We start from the raw sequence: 17,299 nt of genomic DNA, 5'->3' as shown, positions 1-17,299 counted from the left end.
TAAATATGTCATACCAAATAGGTACATGCTTTTATTATCTTTTGCTATCACACAGACCCACATCTAAGTTAGTTTGATGGAGTGACAGCTAAATTATACCCAAAAATAAACACTACATGATTTATGAAAATGAATGAATGAATACCTAATTTGATAATATTGAAATGTAGACAAATTCTTGATGAAAGTGAACCCAATCCATTTTTTGAATAAATTGTTTTTTCCCAACAAAACACACTATGATTTTTGGCCACCAAACATTGACAGCTTTATGAGTTAAGCATTTATTGCATAAGGTATAAATAGGTGGGAATGGGTGCAACTGCAACAGTACTAAGGCTGCTATAATGGTATGACTCTTTTAGAGAGGTCCCAAAAGGTATTCATACACATGATAGGGAGGGACCATAAAGAGCTAGATGGTTTCCTTTTTAGAGAGAGAGAGAAAAAAAAAAAAAAAACGACATCGAGAGAGTGATTATATATTCTATGTGTAGCATAAACATGGGTTTAAGAAAGTGTTGATGTGAATGCTAAAATCTACTCTTAAGTTTTTGTAAGAGATCAAAAGTGATTTGAGGATTAGATTCTTGTAATGAGTCTAAGTTATAAGAGTCGATGACTTATTAGATTTTGTGGGAAACCTATAAATATTGTACGGTTAAGAGTGTGATCTAGAGAGCTAACTTTTAGAACTTTGGTTCGAAAATGGAATCTGTCGTTCAGAATCTATAAACAGATTTGGATGAGACAAATTGCGAAATAGTAAAGAACAATGAGATTATCTTTCACTCAATTGACTTAGATACAACATTTCACAACCTCTCTTTGAAGGTGGAACGCCAAAGCCTGAATGAAACCATGTCCACTTCTATTAACTACAAATCCAAACAAATATCAAATCGCAAAACACCAATAACCGCCATTTCTCTTTTTTCTTTTCCTCTCCTTTTCTTCCTGTCTCTGCAAATATGTAACATCAATGCAGCATCAGGAGTAAAACTCAAAACTAGAAATCAGCTTTGTTATGGATACTTAATGGTGAGTGAACAATGACTTACATGTACAGAATAACATGTAACATTAATTTGTTTTTCTTCGATGCAAACTTGGTTGGGTTCCATCTTTCTGACCTTTGGACATCACATCATAGTTGATATATGCCAGCTGCGAGAGGTTCTTTATACCGTAAAAAGAGTAAGTCAAAATGCTATGTAAGTGGTTCTCTCATAAGCACACCACTTCAACTACTCAAAATCATTTTCCATAATGGGATAGATATAACCCAGTTCTAGACTTGAATTGGGTGGAGGCAGAGCACACAAGTTCCATAAACTACCAATCTATAATAAAGGATTCTGCAAGTCGTAAAAGCTAACAACCTATGTAGAGATATCAATGCTGAAAACGACACTTGCAAGGGAGCTTCTCCAACTATATAAAACTATGATAAATCGTATACTTGAATGACAAGGAATATAAGGAGAAAAGTATACTATACCTTGAACGAGAAATTATCGAATGGGTTATTTTCAGAAACACTAGTTTCCAACTCCTCAGGTTTGCCACGTTCATCAACCTGCACACCATCATTGATCCAATTCAGAGACATTACACATGTAAATCTAACGCTAGTATTTTCTGAGAGTGGATCAGCAGATATTACCCCATCGTTGTGACCATTGCTCAAGCAACCACTGCTTCCAGTGTCACTAGAATCCTCATTCTCATTGGTTGGAAAACATTGCTCATCTGAAAAGTTACACGGGTAGCGACTTTGGAAGTAACTTGTGTCAAGAGCATCTTCAGTATCCGGCACAAATGCAGCCTAGAAAAATCAAGCATTAAAAATGCAAAAAAAAAAAAAAAGAGTTTGCAAAGCTTATGACTTTTTATGGTCAAACGCAAAGCTTATGAATTAAAAGAAAAAGATAAATGAATTCACCTTTTGCTCTGCTAGAGTGTGCCAGTTTATGTCTTTAAAGAAGATGTGTTGCTTGACCTGTATCATGATATTTGTTTCATCACTACACAACACTACCAAAAAACTGGAATCAGTCAACCAAGAAAAAGAAATGCAAAGTCACCTCAGCCGCTCCTCTAGCTCCAAGTCTCCGATGAGGATCTTCCGTTAATAACCTGGATAAAGTACATGACACAATGTTACAAAAAATAATACCCTTGTCTTCTTCTCAATTCGGCTATAAGGTGATACTGAAACAAGCATGATCAAAATAGGCATTTACTTGGACCCTTATGGAAACACACATATAGTCATAACTCAAGCAAAAGTTGAGAAGAAAAGGGGTTTTTTATCTGCCGACAAATTTTGAAAGGACTATTTTCACTACGCATATGATTGGACGGATAAAAAAATCACTTACCGATCTATTAAATCACGGGCTTCATGGCTCATATCCTCTGGAACACTAGGCCATGGTATATCACGGTTGAGAATATTGTCAAATATTTGCTAAAACCCAACAATGAAGATGCAGATCAAATATCAGGGAGTTGGAGTGACACGATGAAGATGTTAAATGAAAATGTAGATACTTAAGAGGCTTAACAAAAGAACACAACATTGATGACAAGCCAAAGTTAGAACGTCAGTTTCTAGAACTTTGAGAAACCACTATTTCCTCTATCAAAACGATTTACAGAACGATGCAATATCTAGTCACTAACCTGAGGATGACTAGCATTAAAGGGCGGAATCCCCACAATGAATTCAAACAAAATTATGCCAACAGACCACCAATCCGCAGTTGCACCTGAACAGTTATGGAGTAAATCAATTTTTATTTGGTATGTGATAAACAGAATTGAATATCTAAAACTATGCAGAGCAACAATTTGGTATGAATCTGAATTGCCTAACTTAGCGAATACGCTATATATATCCAAGCTTTCTACTTACACCACCAGATAAGTAGAACTGTAATCAACTTGATATACCACACATTTTGTTATTCAGATAAACAATCTCATTCCAGGACCAATATTAATTTAATCGCAACCCAGCACCAATTTCTACTCAAAAGTAAGATTTTCAATACTAGAGATACGCGGATAACAAGATTAGAAGGAAGTGTGTGTGTGCACCATGTCCTGTCCCCAGAAGAATTTCTGGCGCCAAGTAGTCAGGAGAGCCCACTGCAGATCGCTTATCTCGCCTTTCAAGCTGATGCTCTGATGTTGGCAATTTTGGTTTCTCCTCAACAAGCAGAGACGTTCCGCTGGAAACCGGACCAGAGAGCTTATCAGTGCTGTTGATGAGACCAACTTTTGAGAGACCAAAATCTGTCAACTGCTCAGATGAAAGAAAAAAGGTACCGATATGGTCAACAGGGAAGCAAGGTTCTGATTATAGATATATCCATGTATTAGATTTATAGTCTCATAAATGCAAAGGCTAATTTATGAGCTTCAGATAAAAAGAGACTATAATCTCCAGAGCATCACACTGCATGACATCAACTAAACGTACAGAAGGCCTCATAATATTCAATATAAGTTCTCAAATGGTTATTACCTTAACATGACCATCATGTGCAATCAACAAATTGTCAGGTTTTAAATCACGATGCACAACACCCTCAGAGTGTAAATATTCCAAAGCAAGAACCTGACATGGATTATCGACACTGAGTAACAACAACTCGATAAAATTATCTTGTTATAATGACATTATTTATAAGAGTATTGCACACTTACAACTTCGGCAATGTATACACGGGCATTAGTTTCATCCAAGCAACCTAATTTTCCCAACATGGAATAAAAATCCCCTCCATTCAGGTATTCCATCACAAGATACAGGTTCTCACGAGAAGTAAAAGAATAGAAGAATCGAACCTGGTCAAAAAAATGGTTACGTTAGCAATAATGAAACCTCTGCAGAGGAAAATATATGCTTAAAAGTTAGAGCAGCTCACCACAAAGGGATTGCGGACGTTGATCAAAATATCTCGTTCAGCAAGTATACTTTCAACAGCATTCTTGCGGATCATATCTGCCTTCTTCAGAACCTATGAAGTATGACGGCCCCCCAAAACAAGATTTAGAGAAACAGTTTGACTGATTTTGCCAACCAAGCCAGCCTAACTGTACAGACAGAATCTTTCACAACAGTAATAGATGTAAACCAAACTGAAATTAAGAATACCTTAATTGCAAATATGTCTCCAGTTGTTATCTTTCTAGCCAAGAAAACTCGCCCAAAAGCTCCCCTACTAATTTCTTTTATCCGCTCAAAATCATCTATGGATATGCGATCACGCGGATGTACTGGGCTGGTCTTCAAGCTGCGAACAACGTCATCCTCTAAAGGAGCATCTTCATCAATTACGGTGCTTGTTAGGTCAACTTTTGCATCATCCAGAAGCTCGCACACCTGAAGATACTTTTCCCTACATAACAAACAAAATCATTTTTTCAATATTTGCCTCAACTGACAAGTAATATTTCTGGAGATCAGAATTCATTTCCCAGAACACTTGCATTGCAAGCAAAGACGGCACGGGGAGAGATCCAAAAAATATTTAAGACAAAGTAGTACCAGGAACTCACTGTATCAACTTTTCTATGCGTGTCCCAAAAGTTTCTACTGTGAGCGCATTAAACTTTCTGCGGTCTATGACAACCCTTAAGTCTTCAAGACAAGAAAGTAAGAGCTGAATGGATTGATCGGCATCTGGAATGGCATTTGCTGCGCATCTTGCAATGTCAGCAAGTTCAGTCATCTGCATAATCAGTTGTCCAGGTTGTTATTAGTCAGTGCGCATATTCAATAACAAAGGACTAGGAAGATATGAATATAGAGAAGAACCATCACATACCTGTGGTATATCGTCTTGGTCATGGAATGTACCCTTGCCTCGTAATAACAATTCAACTGGATCGAGTCTAGGGGTTGGAATAGGGGATCTAGGAGTCATGCTACCGGCAGAAGAAGTAGTCATGCCTTGATCAGACTTGGGACCAAAACGAGTTCTGCATGACATTGAAGTTAAACATCTCATATCATCAATGAAAGCTGAATTATCAGCCTCTGGAAAACAGTCGAGCATGTCCTCCGACCCTCTTCGCGAGCAGTCACTTAGCTTTGGGGAGAGAACATCAGATTCTCCAGTCAAGCTCGCGTTAGATATTCTCATACCATCTGGGGTTTCTTCCGCTGCTTGGCTATCTTTCTGTATGAAGGTCTCTGTTATTTTGTCAAGAGTTACAGCAACTGACACAAGCCGCTCATCAACACTCACACCCTTTTGGTCACATTTATCAGCCAATGCACATATCCTAGAGTGATCTTCCACGTGTGTGGTGGGAACATCCTCCTCGCATATACGACAAATAATCGAACTTTCCTCCGAAATACATGACTGATCCCCCCAATAACCCCAAGATATATTGTGCCGATGCTTGGACATATCTTCATGAGACGATTTCATGGGAGGATAGTCTGGCGGCTTAGCAATAGCCATACCATCACTCGTAGCTGCTCGATTTTTAACCACCGTTGGAGGTTCAACTTTACTATCATTCTCTTCTTTTGATACTGCAGCTTCCTGTACACCCTTTGCTGCTGGAGATGGAAGTCTTTTCCACGAAGACATTTTATTGATGTTTGCAGGCAATTCAGAATCCTCTGAAGTCTCATTGTATGGAGAAGAGAGAAGAGATGGACGATCAACAAAGTCCTCTTTCCAATTCAAACCTTCTCCAGTGGGGACTCTTTTATCGGTAGAATGCATGACTCTTGACTGATATAGTTGGACGACCTCTTCTTCCTGCCCCCAACTTTCCTTATGAAACTGAAGTAATCTAGTACATCTGGTAAGGATGAACAGCATCCGAGTGTGAAGCTTCTTGAGCACCCCCGGGGGAAGCTCCTGACGTCTATCATCTAAGTCTTGAACTATGCCCTCACATTGAAGCCAGAACTCTCCTGCGGTAGCCTTAACACATTTCCGTGCCAAAATTAACAAGTCTTCCACTGTTTCCTGCAACTCAGGATGACTTTCTCCATTTTTGTCAAGACTTTCCGCTAGGTCCCCACCAAAAAGGATAAGGTCCGAATTTACATCTTCCTTTGCTTTATCAAATTTGGTCCGAATTATATTCAAGACTTCCTGCATAAGACAGGTGATTAGAGCATGCGGTGAACGCATTTCATATGAATTACTACAGAGACATGAGCCTTGAGACTACCTCCAAGTTATTTGACCTACGAGGCTTCCATAATGGAAAAGGTCGTACACCTTTCGAGTTCAACTCATGAGAAAAGCTCTTGATGTCACCAGAAAACCTCTTTCTTGGAGCACTGGTCATGCGAAGTAAGGCTTGACAATCTTTTGGATTTTCCAATTCATATGAATTCTACAAAGATAGACGTCAAGTCACCACTTAGAACTGATATATACAGAACACAAACTTTTTGTTTTTTTTTTTATTTATTAAAAAGATAGTAAGGACTAAGGAGAGAATATACCTCAGGTGTGCCAAATTCTGAGCTTCCTACTTTGGATTGACCTGCTTAGTTAGCATCAAAATCAAATTTGAGAAGCAATAACTGAAACATCAAACAACATTTCGACGATAACAGGCAGAATCAGGCAAGAAAAGTTCGAGGATACAATGGGCACAAGTCAGAACATCATATCAGTCCAACAAAATGATCAAGAGAAATTTTGAGCATACCAGTTTTCAATGCCGGCATTGCAGGTATGTGACCAACATTGGCTTCCTTCTTCGTACTGCCACTACCCGAGCCAGAGTCCCAACGAGTACCCAACTTCGGCAAGTCGTAACACGGTACGACCGGAATTGCTTTCTCATTCCCAAAACTGAAAAAACTTTCCTGCGGCAAAGGGCCCGACCTCGTCTTGATTCGATTCAAACCCAGAGATGAGGCCAAAATAGGCGTTTCAGCAGTTGGTTTCTTCGCCTCAGAACCGGAAGACGACAAGTTCGATTTGCCGTGACTAGGAGAGTGAACTTGATCGGAGGAGGCTTCTTTGCCCTTTGATGAACCGTCCTTCTTCTTTAAACCATCTTTATCTCCGGCGGAGCCAGAAACGGGGCTCCTGTTAGGGCTTTGAGTTTCCTCTTTCGAATTGGATTTTGGTTTCTTCTTATCGGTTCCGATCGGAGAGTTTGAGCCAACAGATCGCGGACTGTTAGAGCTATCGGAAGATCCCGATTTCTTCGAGGAGAAGAAGAGCTTCTTTTTGAACACCATGTCTGATTCCCAAAAACAAAACCTTGCCACAAACGGCCCTACGACACAATTCCAAACACCATCTTCATTTCAGAATCAAAATCTCTCTTTCGATGAAGTAGAAGAGGACGTAAGTGTACAAGTGGGAAGCAAATCTTTTCAAAAGCCTAAAAAATGAAGAAAGATAGGGAAAAAAAATAGTCAAACCTGTTGAAGACGAAACTTGACTATATGGTTAAACGTCGTTAATGACTTTCAACAGAAGATTAAGGACAAAGGATTTCATTTTCTTATTTATATACACAAATGTAGATAGTAGATAAGACTACCAACAGATTTCCTAGAGGATTTATTCAGCCAATGAATTAAATGTGACCTGAAAACTTATATTTTGTTGGCTAAAAAAAGGAATCAAAGTTATATAATTTTGAATTTTTGAATAATATTAGAAGATTTTGCGCGCGCATATTTTTGTTTTTATGTCAAACAATTTTATGAAACTTAAACTAGTTCATAATATATTTTAAAGGTGCCAGTTTATATAAATGGTGTCATGCATATTTTTCTATTTTAGTTTTTAAATTTAACTAACTTTAAAATTATTATTACCGTTAGAAGATTTTGCGCGCGCATATTTTTGTTTTTATGTCAACAATTTTATGAAGTTTGAATTAGTTTATAAATATAATTTTAAGGTACACAATTTATGTAAATATTGTCACACATATATTAATAATTTAGTTATTAAATTTAACTAACTTTAGATTTATTATTACCATTAAAAATTCACATGTTAAGTAAATAAAACTGACTATCGATATTTAGAAGATTTATCAAGTAAAATAAATTATGACATAGTTTATGTAAATGTTGTCACACGTATTTATATAGTTTAATTATTAAATATAACTAATTTTAGATATATTATTACCATTAAGAATACATGTGTTAAGTAAATAAGATTGACTATCAACATATATTTTAGAAGATTTATCAAGTAAATAAATTATGACTTTAAAACAGATTTCCTAGAGGATTTTTTCAACCAACTAAATGTGACTTGAAAACTTATATTTTGTTGGCTAAAAAAAAAAGAATGAAAATTATAATTTTGAAGTTTTGAATATATATTTGAAGATTTTGTGCGTGAATATTTTTTTTATGTTAACAACTTTATGAAATTTGCATCAGTTCATAAATATAATTTGAAGGGACACAGTTTATGTAAATGGTATCACAAGTATTTTTAGAATTTAGTTATTAAATTTAACTAACTTTTGAATTATTATTACCGTTAGAAGATTTTGGGCGCGCATATTTTTTTTTATGTCAACAACTTTATGAAGTTTGAACTAGTTTATAAATATAATTTGAAGGTACACAATTTATATAAATATTGTCACACATATATTAATAATTTAGTTATTAAATTTAACTAACTTTAGATTTATTATTACCATTAAAAATTCACATGTTAAATAAATAAAACTGACTATCAATATATATTTTAGAAGATTTATTAAGTAGAATAAATTATGACATAGTTTATGTAAATATTGTCACACGTATTTATATAGTTTAATTATTAAATATAACTAACTTTAGATATATTACTACCATTAAGAATACATGTGTTAAGTAAATAAGATTGACTATCAACATATATTTTAGAAGATTAATCAAGTAAATAAATTATGACTTTAAAACAGATTTCCTAGAGGATTTTTTCAACCAATTAAATGTGACTTGAAAACTTATATTTTGTTGGCTAAAAAAAAAGAATGAAAATTATAATTTTGAAGTTTTGAATATATATTTGAAGATTTTGCGCGTGAATAATTTTTTTTATGTTAACAACTTTATGAAATTTGCATCAGTTCATAAATATAATTTGAAGGTACACAGTTTATGTAAATGGTGTCACAAGTATTTTTAGAATTTAGTTTTTAAATTTAACTAAATTTTGAATTATTATTATCGTTAGAAGATTTTGGGCGCGCATATTTTTTTTTTATGCCAACAATTTTATGAAGTTTGAATTAGTTTATAAATATAATTTGAAGGTACACAATTTATATAAATATTGTCACACATATATTAATAATTTAGTTATTAAATTTAACTAACTTTAGATTTATTATTACCATTAAAAATTCACATGTTAAGTAAATAAAACTGACTATCAATATATATTTTAGAAGATTTATTAAGTAGAATAGATTATGACATAGTTTATGTAAATATTGTCACACGTATTTATATAGTTTAATTATTAAATATAACTAACTTTAGATATATTATTACCATTAAGAATACATGTGTTAAGTAAATAAGATTGACTATCCACATATATTTTAGAAGATTTATCAAGTAAATAAATTATGACTTTAAAACAGATTTCCTAGAGGATTTTTTCAACCAATTAAATGTGACTTGAAAACTTATATTTTGTTGGCTTAAAAAAAAGAATAAAAATTATAATTTTGAAGTTTTGAATAATATTTGAAGATTTTGTGCGTGAATATTTTTTTCTATGTTAACAACTTTATGAAATTTGCATCAGTTCATAAATATAATTTGAAGGTACACAGTTTATGTAAATGGTGTCACAAGTATTTTTAGAATTTAGTTTTTAAATTTAACTAGCTTTAGAATTATTATTACCGTTAGAAGATTTGGAGCGCGCATATATTTTTTTATGTCAACAACTTAATGAAGTTTAAATTAGTTTATAAATATAATTTGAAGGTACACAATTTATGTAAATATTGTCACAAATATATTAATAATTTAATTAATAAATTTAACTAACTTTAGATTTATTATTACCATTAAAAATTCATATGTTAAGTAAATAAAACTGACTATCAATATATATTTTAGAAGATTTATTAAGTAAAATAAATTATGACATAGTTTATGTAAATGTTGTCACACGTATTTATATAGTTTAATTATTAAATATAACTAACTTTAGATATATTATTACCATTAAGAATACATGTGTTAAGCAAATAAGATTGACAATCAACATATATTTAAGAAGATTTATCAAGTAAATAAATTATGACTTTAAAACAGATTTCCTAGAGGATTTTTTCAACCAATTAAATGTGACTTGAAAACTTATATTTTGTTGGCTAAAAAAAAAGAATGAAAATTATAATTTTGAAGTTTTGAATAATATTTGAAGATTTTGTGCGTGAATATTTTTTTTATGTTAACAACTTTATGAAATTTGCATCAGTTCATAAATATAATTTGAAGGTACACAGTTTATGTAAATGGTGTCACAAGTATTTTTTGAATTTAGTTTTTAAATTTAACTAACTTTAGAATTATTATTACCGTTAGAAGATTTGGAGCGCGCATATATTTTTTTATGTCAACAACTTTATGAAGTTTGAATTAGTTTATAAATATAATTTGAAAGTACACAATTTATGTAAATATTGTCACAAATATATTAATAATTTAATTAATAAATTTAACTAACTTTAGATTTATTATTATCATTAAAAATTCACATGTTAAGTAAATAAAACTGACTATCAATATATATTTTAGAAGATTTATTAAGTAAAATAAATTATGACATAGTTTATGTAAATGTTGTCACGCGTATTTATATAGTTTAATTATTAAATATAACTAACTTTAGATATATTATTACCATTAAGAATACATGTGTTAAGTAAATAAGATTGACTATCAACATATATTTTAGAAGATTTATCAAGTAAATAAATTATGACTTTAAAACAGATTTCCTAGAGGATATTTTCAACCAATTAAATGTGACTTGAAAACTTATATTTTGTTGGCTAAAAAAAGAATGAAAATTATAATTTTGAAGTTTTGAATAATATTTTAAGATTTTGTAGTTGAATATTTTTTTTTTATGTTAATAACTTTATGAAATTTGCATTAGTTCATAAATATAATTTGAAGGTACACAGTTTATGTAAATGGTGTCACAAGTATTTTTAGAATTTAGTTATTAAATTTAACTAACTTTAGAATTATTATTACCGTTAGAAGACGCGCACATATTTTTATTTTTATGTCAGTAATTTTATTAAATTTAAATTTTTCATAAATATAATTTAAAGATAAACTATAATTTAAAGATAAACTATAATTTAAAGATACATAATTTATGTAAATAGTGTCACACATAATTTTATAGTTTAGTTATTAAATTTAACTAACTTTATAATTATCATTACTGTTATAAGATTTTACGCGCACATATTTTTGTTTTTATGTTTACAATTTTATAAAGTTTAAATTAGTTTATAAATATAATTTGAAGTACACAATTTATATAAATGTTTTCATGCATATTTTTATAGTTTAGTTAATAAATTTAACTAACTTTAGATTTATTATTACCGTTAAGAATACACATGTTAAGTAAATAAGATTGACTATCAACATATATTTTAGAAGATTTATTAAGTAAATAAATTATGACTTTAAAACTTATGATTTGTTAGGAATAAAAAGTATTAATTGAAATTTTTTTTATTAATATTAGAATATTTTTTGAGCATTTTTTATGTAAATAAATTTATAAAATTTAAATTATCCATAAATATAAGGTAAAAATATTATAGAAATAGTGTTGCACACGTTTTTTTGTATTTTAGTTATTAAACTTAACCAACTTTAAATTTATTATTACCATTGAAGATATAAATGTAGAGTAGATAAAATTATTACTCAACCTATTTTTAAAAAGATTTATTAAATAAATAAATTGTGAATAAAGACATAACTTTTTGGCAAAAAAGGAATGAAAATTATAATTTTGAGTTTTTAACTAATAGTAGAAGATTTTACTCCTACACCTAGTGTGGGCATATATATTTTTTTATGTCGATAACTTTATAAAATTTATTTTAGCTCATAAATTAGAAGTACAAAATTTGTATAAATGTTGTGGCGCATATTTTTCCATATTTACTTATTAAACTGAACTAACTCTAAATTTATTGTTACCATTGAGGATACAAATATATCTCTATCATACAATGTAAATATTAGGCACTCTATTTTTTTTTAATGCATACTCTTCATAAGCTTTTGCAAATAATATTTATCATTAAATAAATTTATTAAATTATGATAATAATAGATATAAAACATTTTAACTGATTTTATTCTCTCTTTTTTAAATACTCATATATAGTCTACTAATTTATACTAATGTCATCACTGCAAAATCACCCATTTATTTGTTTCGTTTTTTCTTTGACCTATAAAACATGTGGAAGTAATTTTTAAAAAAAATATATATATATATATATTTAGTATAAATTAACTAAGATGTTCTTATCAAGAACATAAATACCTAGACAGTCTAGAAATAGTAGAAATATAGTAATTATTAGAACAGTCTCTCATTTGATCAAAAGTTACTTAACACCTACGGTTGTAAGATGCGAAGGAATGCTGTTTGTGCCCGATTTTGCCCTGGAAGTTCGAATTTTTATTGTCATTTGAACTGTCTATAGCTATTTATAGCTAATTTTGTTTATTAATCTCTATTAATTCTATATTTTTTTTTTCCATTTTGCTATAGAAAGTTGAGGAAGGTAAATTCACATACAGGACTGTACATGCTACAAGTTTTAGTGACATCCACCTGCCGTTCCTTATTTAAAAGACAATTGTAGTTGTGATTAATTATTACCATCCCCATATGTAATAATAATCTAATTAGATGGTGTCCCATGTGCTTATGGTTATTAAAAAAATATATACATTAGAATGGTGCCGTCTCATCTGCCGTCCGAGAAAGAAGGCGTGAAGACTTTAATCAAACCTTGTAGTCGTCATAGATTATCACTAAAAATTTACAGGATCAAGATTCTTGGAGAAGACAAAGATCAAAATATTGGAGACAAAGATGATGCAAAAACTCTTTGCTAAAACTTTAACGAAGTTGATATCTCATAGTCACAGGTCTTCCACTAGAAGTAATCTCTCTGCTGCTCCATTATTGCATCCCGCTCCAAAAACTTCCACCTCTCTTGAGACTCGATCGATGTCTTCTGCTATACCACCTGCAAGTATTTTGCGCTTGCTCCCTCATATTTAATTTATGATTGAGCTCTAAATCTTGATTATATATATTTTTGTAGAGTGATTTACAAAAAAAAAATGTTTTGCAGAGAAGAAAATAGGGTCAACGCTATTATGGTTCTTGGGTGGATTGTTTACATACGGTGTGGCCGATTGGCAGAAGATCAGACAGCGAGAAGAGGTTCTTAATTTCTCATTATTAATCTCTTTCTGAATCGATGAATAATATATTACCTTCAAATTTTGTTGTTTTAATGGCAACTTTTTTGTATATCATTAGGATTTTTTCCTAACAAAAAGTTAATTCTCAATAACTGTACAGTATAGAAATATTATGACCTGGATCTCCTAACAGAATGTGAAACTACGATCTGCTAAAGAATTTGTTCCAACTTTTTGTTTCAAAGATAATGAAACAGCTGGATTTCAGACAACTATGCTTACAAATGGAACCAATGAAGCTAATGACTGCAGTGAAGAATGTTGATAGAATAGGATTTCGACGGGTAGTGTGTAAAGGCGTTTTTGACAAGCAAAGATCGATCTATGTGGGTCCAAAGCCTAGATCCATGTCCAAAGGGTCTGAAAGTGGCTTCTATGTCATTACACCTCTCTTGCCAATCCCTAATGAACCAAATAGGTGATTTCGCTACTTCATTTGCAAACAAATATATACACATTAGTCTTTTGTGATCTTGATACCATATTTGATGCAAGTTCACGTGTTTCATGGGCGTATAGATACCACATCTGGATGCAAATAATGTAGTGTTGTTTGATGATCGGTTATGTTTATGTGGATATGAAATGTATGTGAATTCTCTTACAAACAAACAAAATTGCATCCAGATATAACGTTCAGATGCAAAAAATTGTTTTATAAACGAACTTATGGATGATGGATTTAGATGATGATGTGGTGTGTCTAGATGATAATATGGATGTAATATACAAACCTTTACAAATTATAATTATAAAAAGAAAAAGAAAAATTTCCGATACAAAAGGAACTAACTGTTTCTTCATCTCCTTTTTTTTGGCACTAGCATGAAGTCTCCTATTCTAGTAAATCGCGGATGGGTTCCTTCGGATTGGAAAGAAGAGTCTCTAGAATCCACAAAAACCGATGATGTTGCTGCAAAAGAATTGAGAAAAGCTAATAAACTACTCCCTTCTCAACAAAATCCCTTGTTGAAGTTCTTGCATAAGTTGTTTGCCAAGTCAGTGATTGCTGAGGTTAGTTAGTCTTCATTGCATAAACCTGAAATTGCTCAACATATGTATCAAATTCGGTAGATAAGTTTTGTGGAAATATTATGGCCATGCAGGAGCAAGCCTCTAGGGTTATGCATGTGGAAGTGGTTGGTGTGGTTAGAAAAAGTGAGATTCCAGGCATATTTGTTCTACCAAATGATCCAAGTTCGGGTAAGTGGTTCTTCGTTGACGTTCCTGAATTGGCTCAAGCCATGGGATTTGGTGAGAACACGATCTATATAGAGAAGACATATAGTGATATTGATGAAAATAGACCTTATCCAGTCCCGAGAGACAATGAGAACTTGATTCGTAGTAAAGGTGTACCAATGGACAATTATCTTTACTCATTTCTATGGTAATGTTTATGATCATATTCACATATATCGACTTATTGTTATTTTTGTTTCTATGGTAATGAGAACGAATTATTGAGAAAGATTGTGTGTTTGTTTTGATAAGCAGGTATTGTCTCTCCGTTGCTTGCTTTTCCAAGTCAAGAACGAGTTTCATGCGAAGCTAGCACGTACTTATTTTAGTATGATCTTATAGGTTATTAGGAATAATTGATTCTTAAATGTTTTTCCATATTCTTAGTACCTAAAATTGTTTTTTTTCTTTCATTAAGTTGATTTTTTTTGCGTGTGTATTTATGTTCATAATTCCTTTTCTGGAGTTAATTATAACCATAATTAACAAAACTTGGAGTCGAGGTTATCAGAATGCCATATTGAATGTTTTCAAGGAGATAACAAAACTGTTTGCAAACTTATCAATAGTGACACTTTGGATTTCGCATTGCATAATTAGTTAAGAAATAACAAAATTTGGCCAGGAAAGTTCTAGGAATCACTAGTCAACTGGATCTCTAGAAGTGAAAATAAAATCGCAGAATAATAACGAAAGTTACGCCGTCGTTAAAAAAAAGCATCTACTAGATCTTTACTTAAACAGAAGACTTTATTTTTGTTTTTCTTTTCCGGCAAATGACATATACCATAGAAATTGAGAAAACTTAAACAGAAGACTTTAATAGACTTTAAAGTAGTCGTTGTCGTTTGAAGTCCAACTCTACCTCGAGGTCACATGACCAAAATCTTGGAAGAGAGAAATGAGGAAGCTACTGGAATGTTCGCTTCTCTGAAGACGCATCTATGAGGACGTTCCTTAACTACAACAAATTCGGGCATTGATAGCACAATATTATAGTGCAGTTTACTAAACTGCTATTATAGATTGGTCGAAGTCCTTCCTATCATAGCATTTATCAAATGCTAACCCGAAAAAACATAAGTGGGAAGCCAAATCTCTCCTTGCATCTCATTTTTTCACTTATGCAGGAACACTTAGAAAAAAAAAAAGGGCAAAGGCGCCTAAGTATATCACTCGACAAAAGCTATAGATCTCCTTCAGAGCGGTAAAGGCTTCCACTAACCTCCGCGAGATCTCCTTCTTGCTCGTGATCCCAACATCGCTAATTTACAGATTTGAACGCTGATTGCTTGACATTTTTTTCGATTGTGTCTCTGTTCCTTTGATAGACGATTCTCTCGTTTTCTCAGTTTCATAATTGATTCCTTTGATATTTTTTTAGGTTTTTTTTCGGGATAATTAACTACTGTGTTTTAATTATCATAACAGAGATTTTAAGCCTCACAATCTCTTGATGGATCCAGAGGTAATGAGACTAAGAATAACTGCTTTTTAAATTATCGTATGGTCTGACTTCCTCCATTAACATCATCGCCATCAACATGTCTAGTTCTTCCGACTGGAATTGCATGGAGAGAATAGTAATCCAAAAAGTGCTAGAAAGCTTGATAAGGAAGGCCAAGGCACCGTCGTTAGAACTGCCATCACAGAGTGAGATTTCTTCTTTTTATATATTTATTTCATTATTTTATCAGGAAAATCCAATTGCTTCACCTTCAAGTTTTCGTGTGGTGTTAATTCAGGATTGACCAGGAGTTTGCTGGACCCATTCGTGTTGCTAGTTGAAGTTTCCTGTAAATTTCTTCATCCCCAAATCTGTACTTTTGATGTTTACACACTTTTTTAATAGGATAATCTTAAAAGCAGCCATTTAGTTGCTTTGTTTTGCTCTGTTTCTTGATCAGTTTCATTCCTTTTGAACATATGGCCTGAACTTGTTTTCTGAACTATGAACATATCATATGGTCAGGTTTTCTGAATTTTCTAACATGTCTCTGATTTCAATATATTGGCTACTTTTGTTATCATATAATCTATGTTTTCTTTACATTATATATATTGTTTGTTTTAGGTGCGACAAGAGATGGAAAAAATTAAAAGATGTGCACAGCTAGATATAGCCGATAGTTCTTGCTTCCATTATTTAATTGAGGCTTTGTGCTAGGTCTCGGAAGTATAAGTTTCACAATTCACACACAGTGGCAGATCTAGAAAGTTTTATAGATGGGGGTATAATATTAGAAATATGGAAAAAGGTTTATAGATGAGACACATTTTTATTTTTACCATAAATTAAGAATATTTTAATTAAATTTACTTAAAATACTTTAAAAAAAAATAGTAAGAGGCACGTGGCCTCTTCTAACATTCTTCATTCAATCTGATATAGTTTTCCATGGAGCTCACAACCATTGTTTTTTGTTTTCATTAGTGTCCAGCGACTCATACTCAGTGTTTTGGAGCCATTTCATGTAAAAGGAAACGATGCTTGTAATAAAACTGTGACACATAAAATCTGGT

General features: G+C 32.1%; 2 protein-coding genes across 6 annotated transcripts; one reads left to right on the top strand and one right to left on the bottom strand.

Moving 5' to 3' along the window:
* Nucleotides 1-766: 766 nt before the first annotated feature.
* Nucleotides 767-7,476, bottom strand: LOC18011326 (probable serine/threonine protein kinase IRE3). 4 transcript variants are annotated; one of them, XM_024150265.1, is made up of 19 exons: nucleotides 7,430-7,476; nucleotides 6,703-7,281; nucleotides 6,494-6,537; nucleotides 6,214-6,381; nucleotides 4,842-6,134; nucleotides 4,573-4,745; nucleotides 4,169-4,412; nucleotides 3,939-4,031; nucleotides 3,718-3,858; nucleotides 3,536-3,628; nucleotides 3,106-3,310; nucleotides 2,689-2,774; nucleotides 2,385-2,473; nucleotides 2,088-2,139; nucleotides 1,946-2,002; nucleotides 1,667-1,828; nucleotides 1,502-1,579; nucleotides 1,062-1,179; nucleotides 767-963 (listed from the first exon to the last, which is right to left on the bottom strand). In XM_024150265.1, exons 2-18 carry the CDS (start codon nucleotides 7,241-7,243, stop codon nucleotides 1,084-1,086), a joined length of 3,615 nt encoding a protein of 1,204 aa, XP_024006033.1. In that variant the 5' UTR covers nucleotides 7,244-7,281; nucleotides 7,430-7,476; the 3' UTR covers nucleotides 767-963; nucleotides 1,062-1,083. The 4 variants fall into 4 exon arrangements, 3 of the variants coding, with proteins under 3 accessions (XP_024006033.1, XP_024006034.1, XP_006393399.1); XM_024150266.1 differs by lacking the exon at nucleotides 7,430-7,476 and having other exon boundaries at nucleotides 1,062-1,167; nucleotides 6,703-7,361; XM_006393337.2 differs by lacking the exon at nucleotides 7,430-7,476 and having other exon boundaries at nucleotides 6,494-6,534; nucleotides 6,703-7,361.
* A 5,636-nt stretch (nucleotides 7,477-13,112) lies between these two features.
* LOC18011323 (surfeit locus protein 1-like) lies at nucleotides 13,113-15,143 on the top strand. 2 transcript variants are annotated; one of them, XM_024150560.1, is made up of 6 exons: nucleotides 13,113-13,299; nucleotides 13,402-13,493; nucleotides 13,720-13,952; nucleotides 14,359-14,548; nucleotides 14,644-14,924; nucleotides 15,032-15,143. In XM_024150560.1, the coding sequence occupies exons 1-6, from the start codon at nucleotides 13,137-13,139 to the stop codon at nucleotides 15,087-15,089; spliced, it is 1,017 nt and encodes a 338-aa protein (XP_024006328.1). In that variant the 5' UTR covers nucleotides 13,113-13,136; the 3' UTR covers nucleotides 15,090-15,143. The 2 variants fall into 2 exon arrangements, with proteins under 2 accessions (XP_024006328.1, XP_024006329.1); XM_024150561.1 differs by lacking the exon at nucleotides 15,032-15,143 and having other exon boundaries at nucleotides 14,641-14,930.
* The last annotated feature ends 2,156 nt before the right edge of the window (nucleotides 15,144-17,299 follow it).

The sequence above is a fragment of the Eutrema salsugineum genome, unplaced genomic scaffold (assembly GCF_000478725.1).
Source record: "Eutrema salsugineum unplaced genomic scaffold, Eutsalg1_0 scaffold_7, whole genome shotgun sequence".
Taxonomy (NCBI): domain Eukaryota; kingdom Viridiplantae; phylum Streptophyta; class Magnoliopsida; order Brassicales; family Brassicaceae; genus Eutrema; species Eutrema salsugineum.
This window is presented reverse-complemented; position numbering and strand designations above follow the sequence as displayed.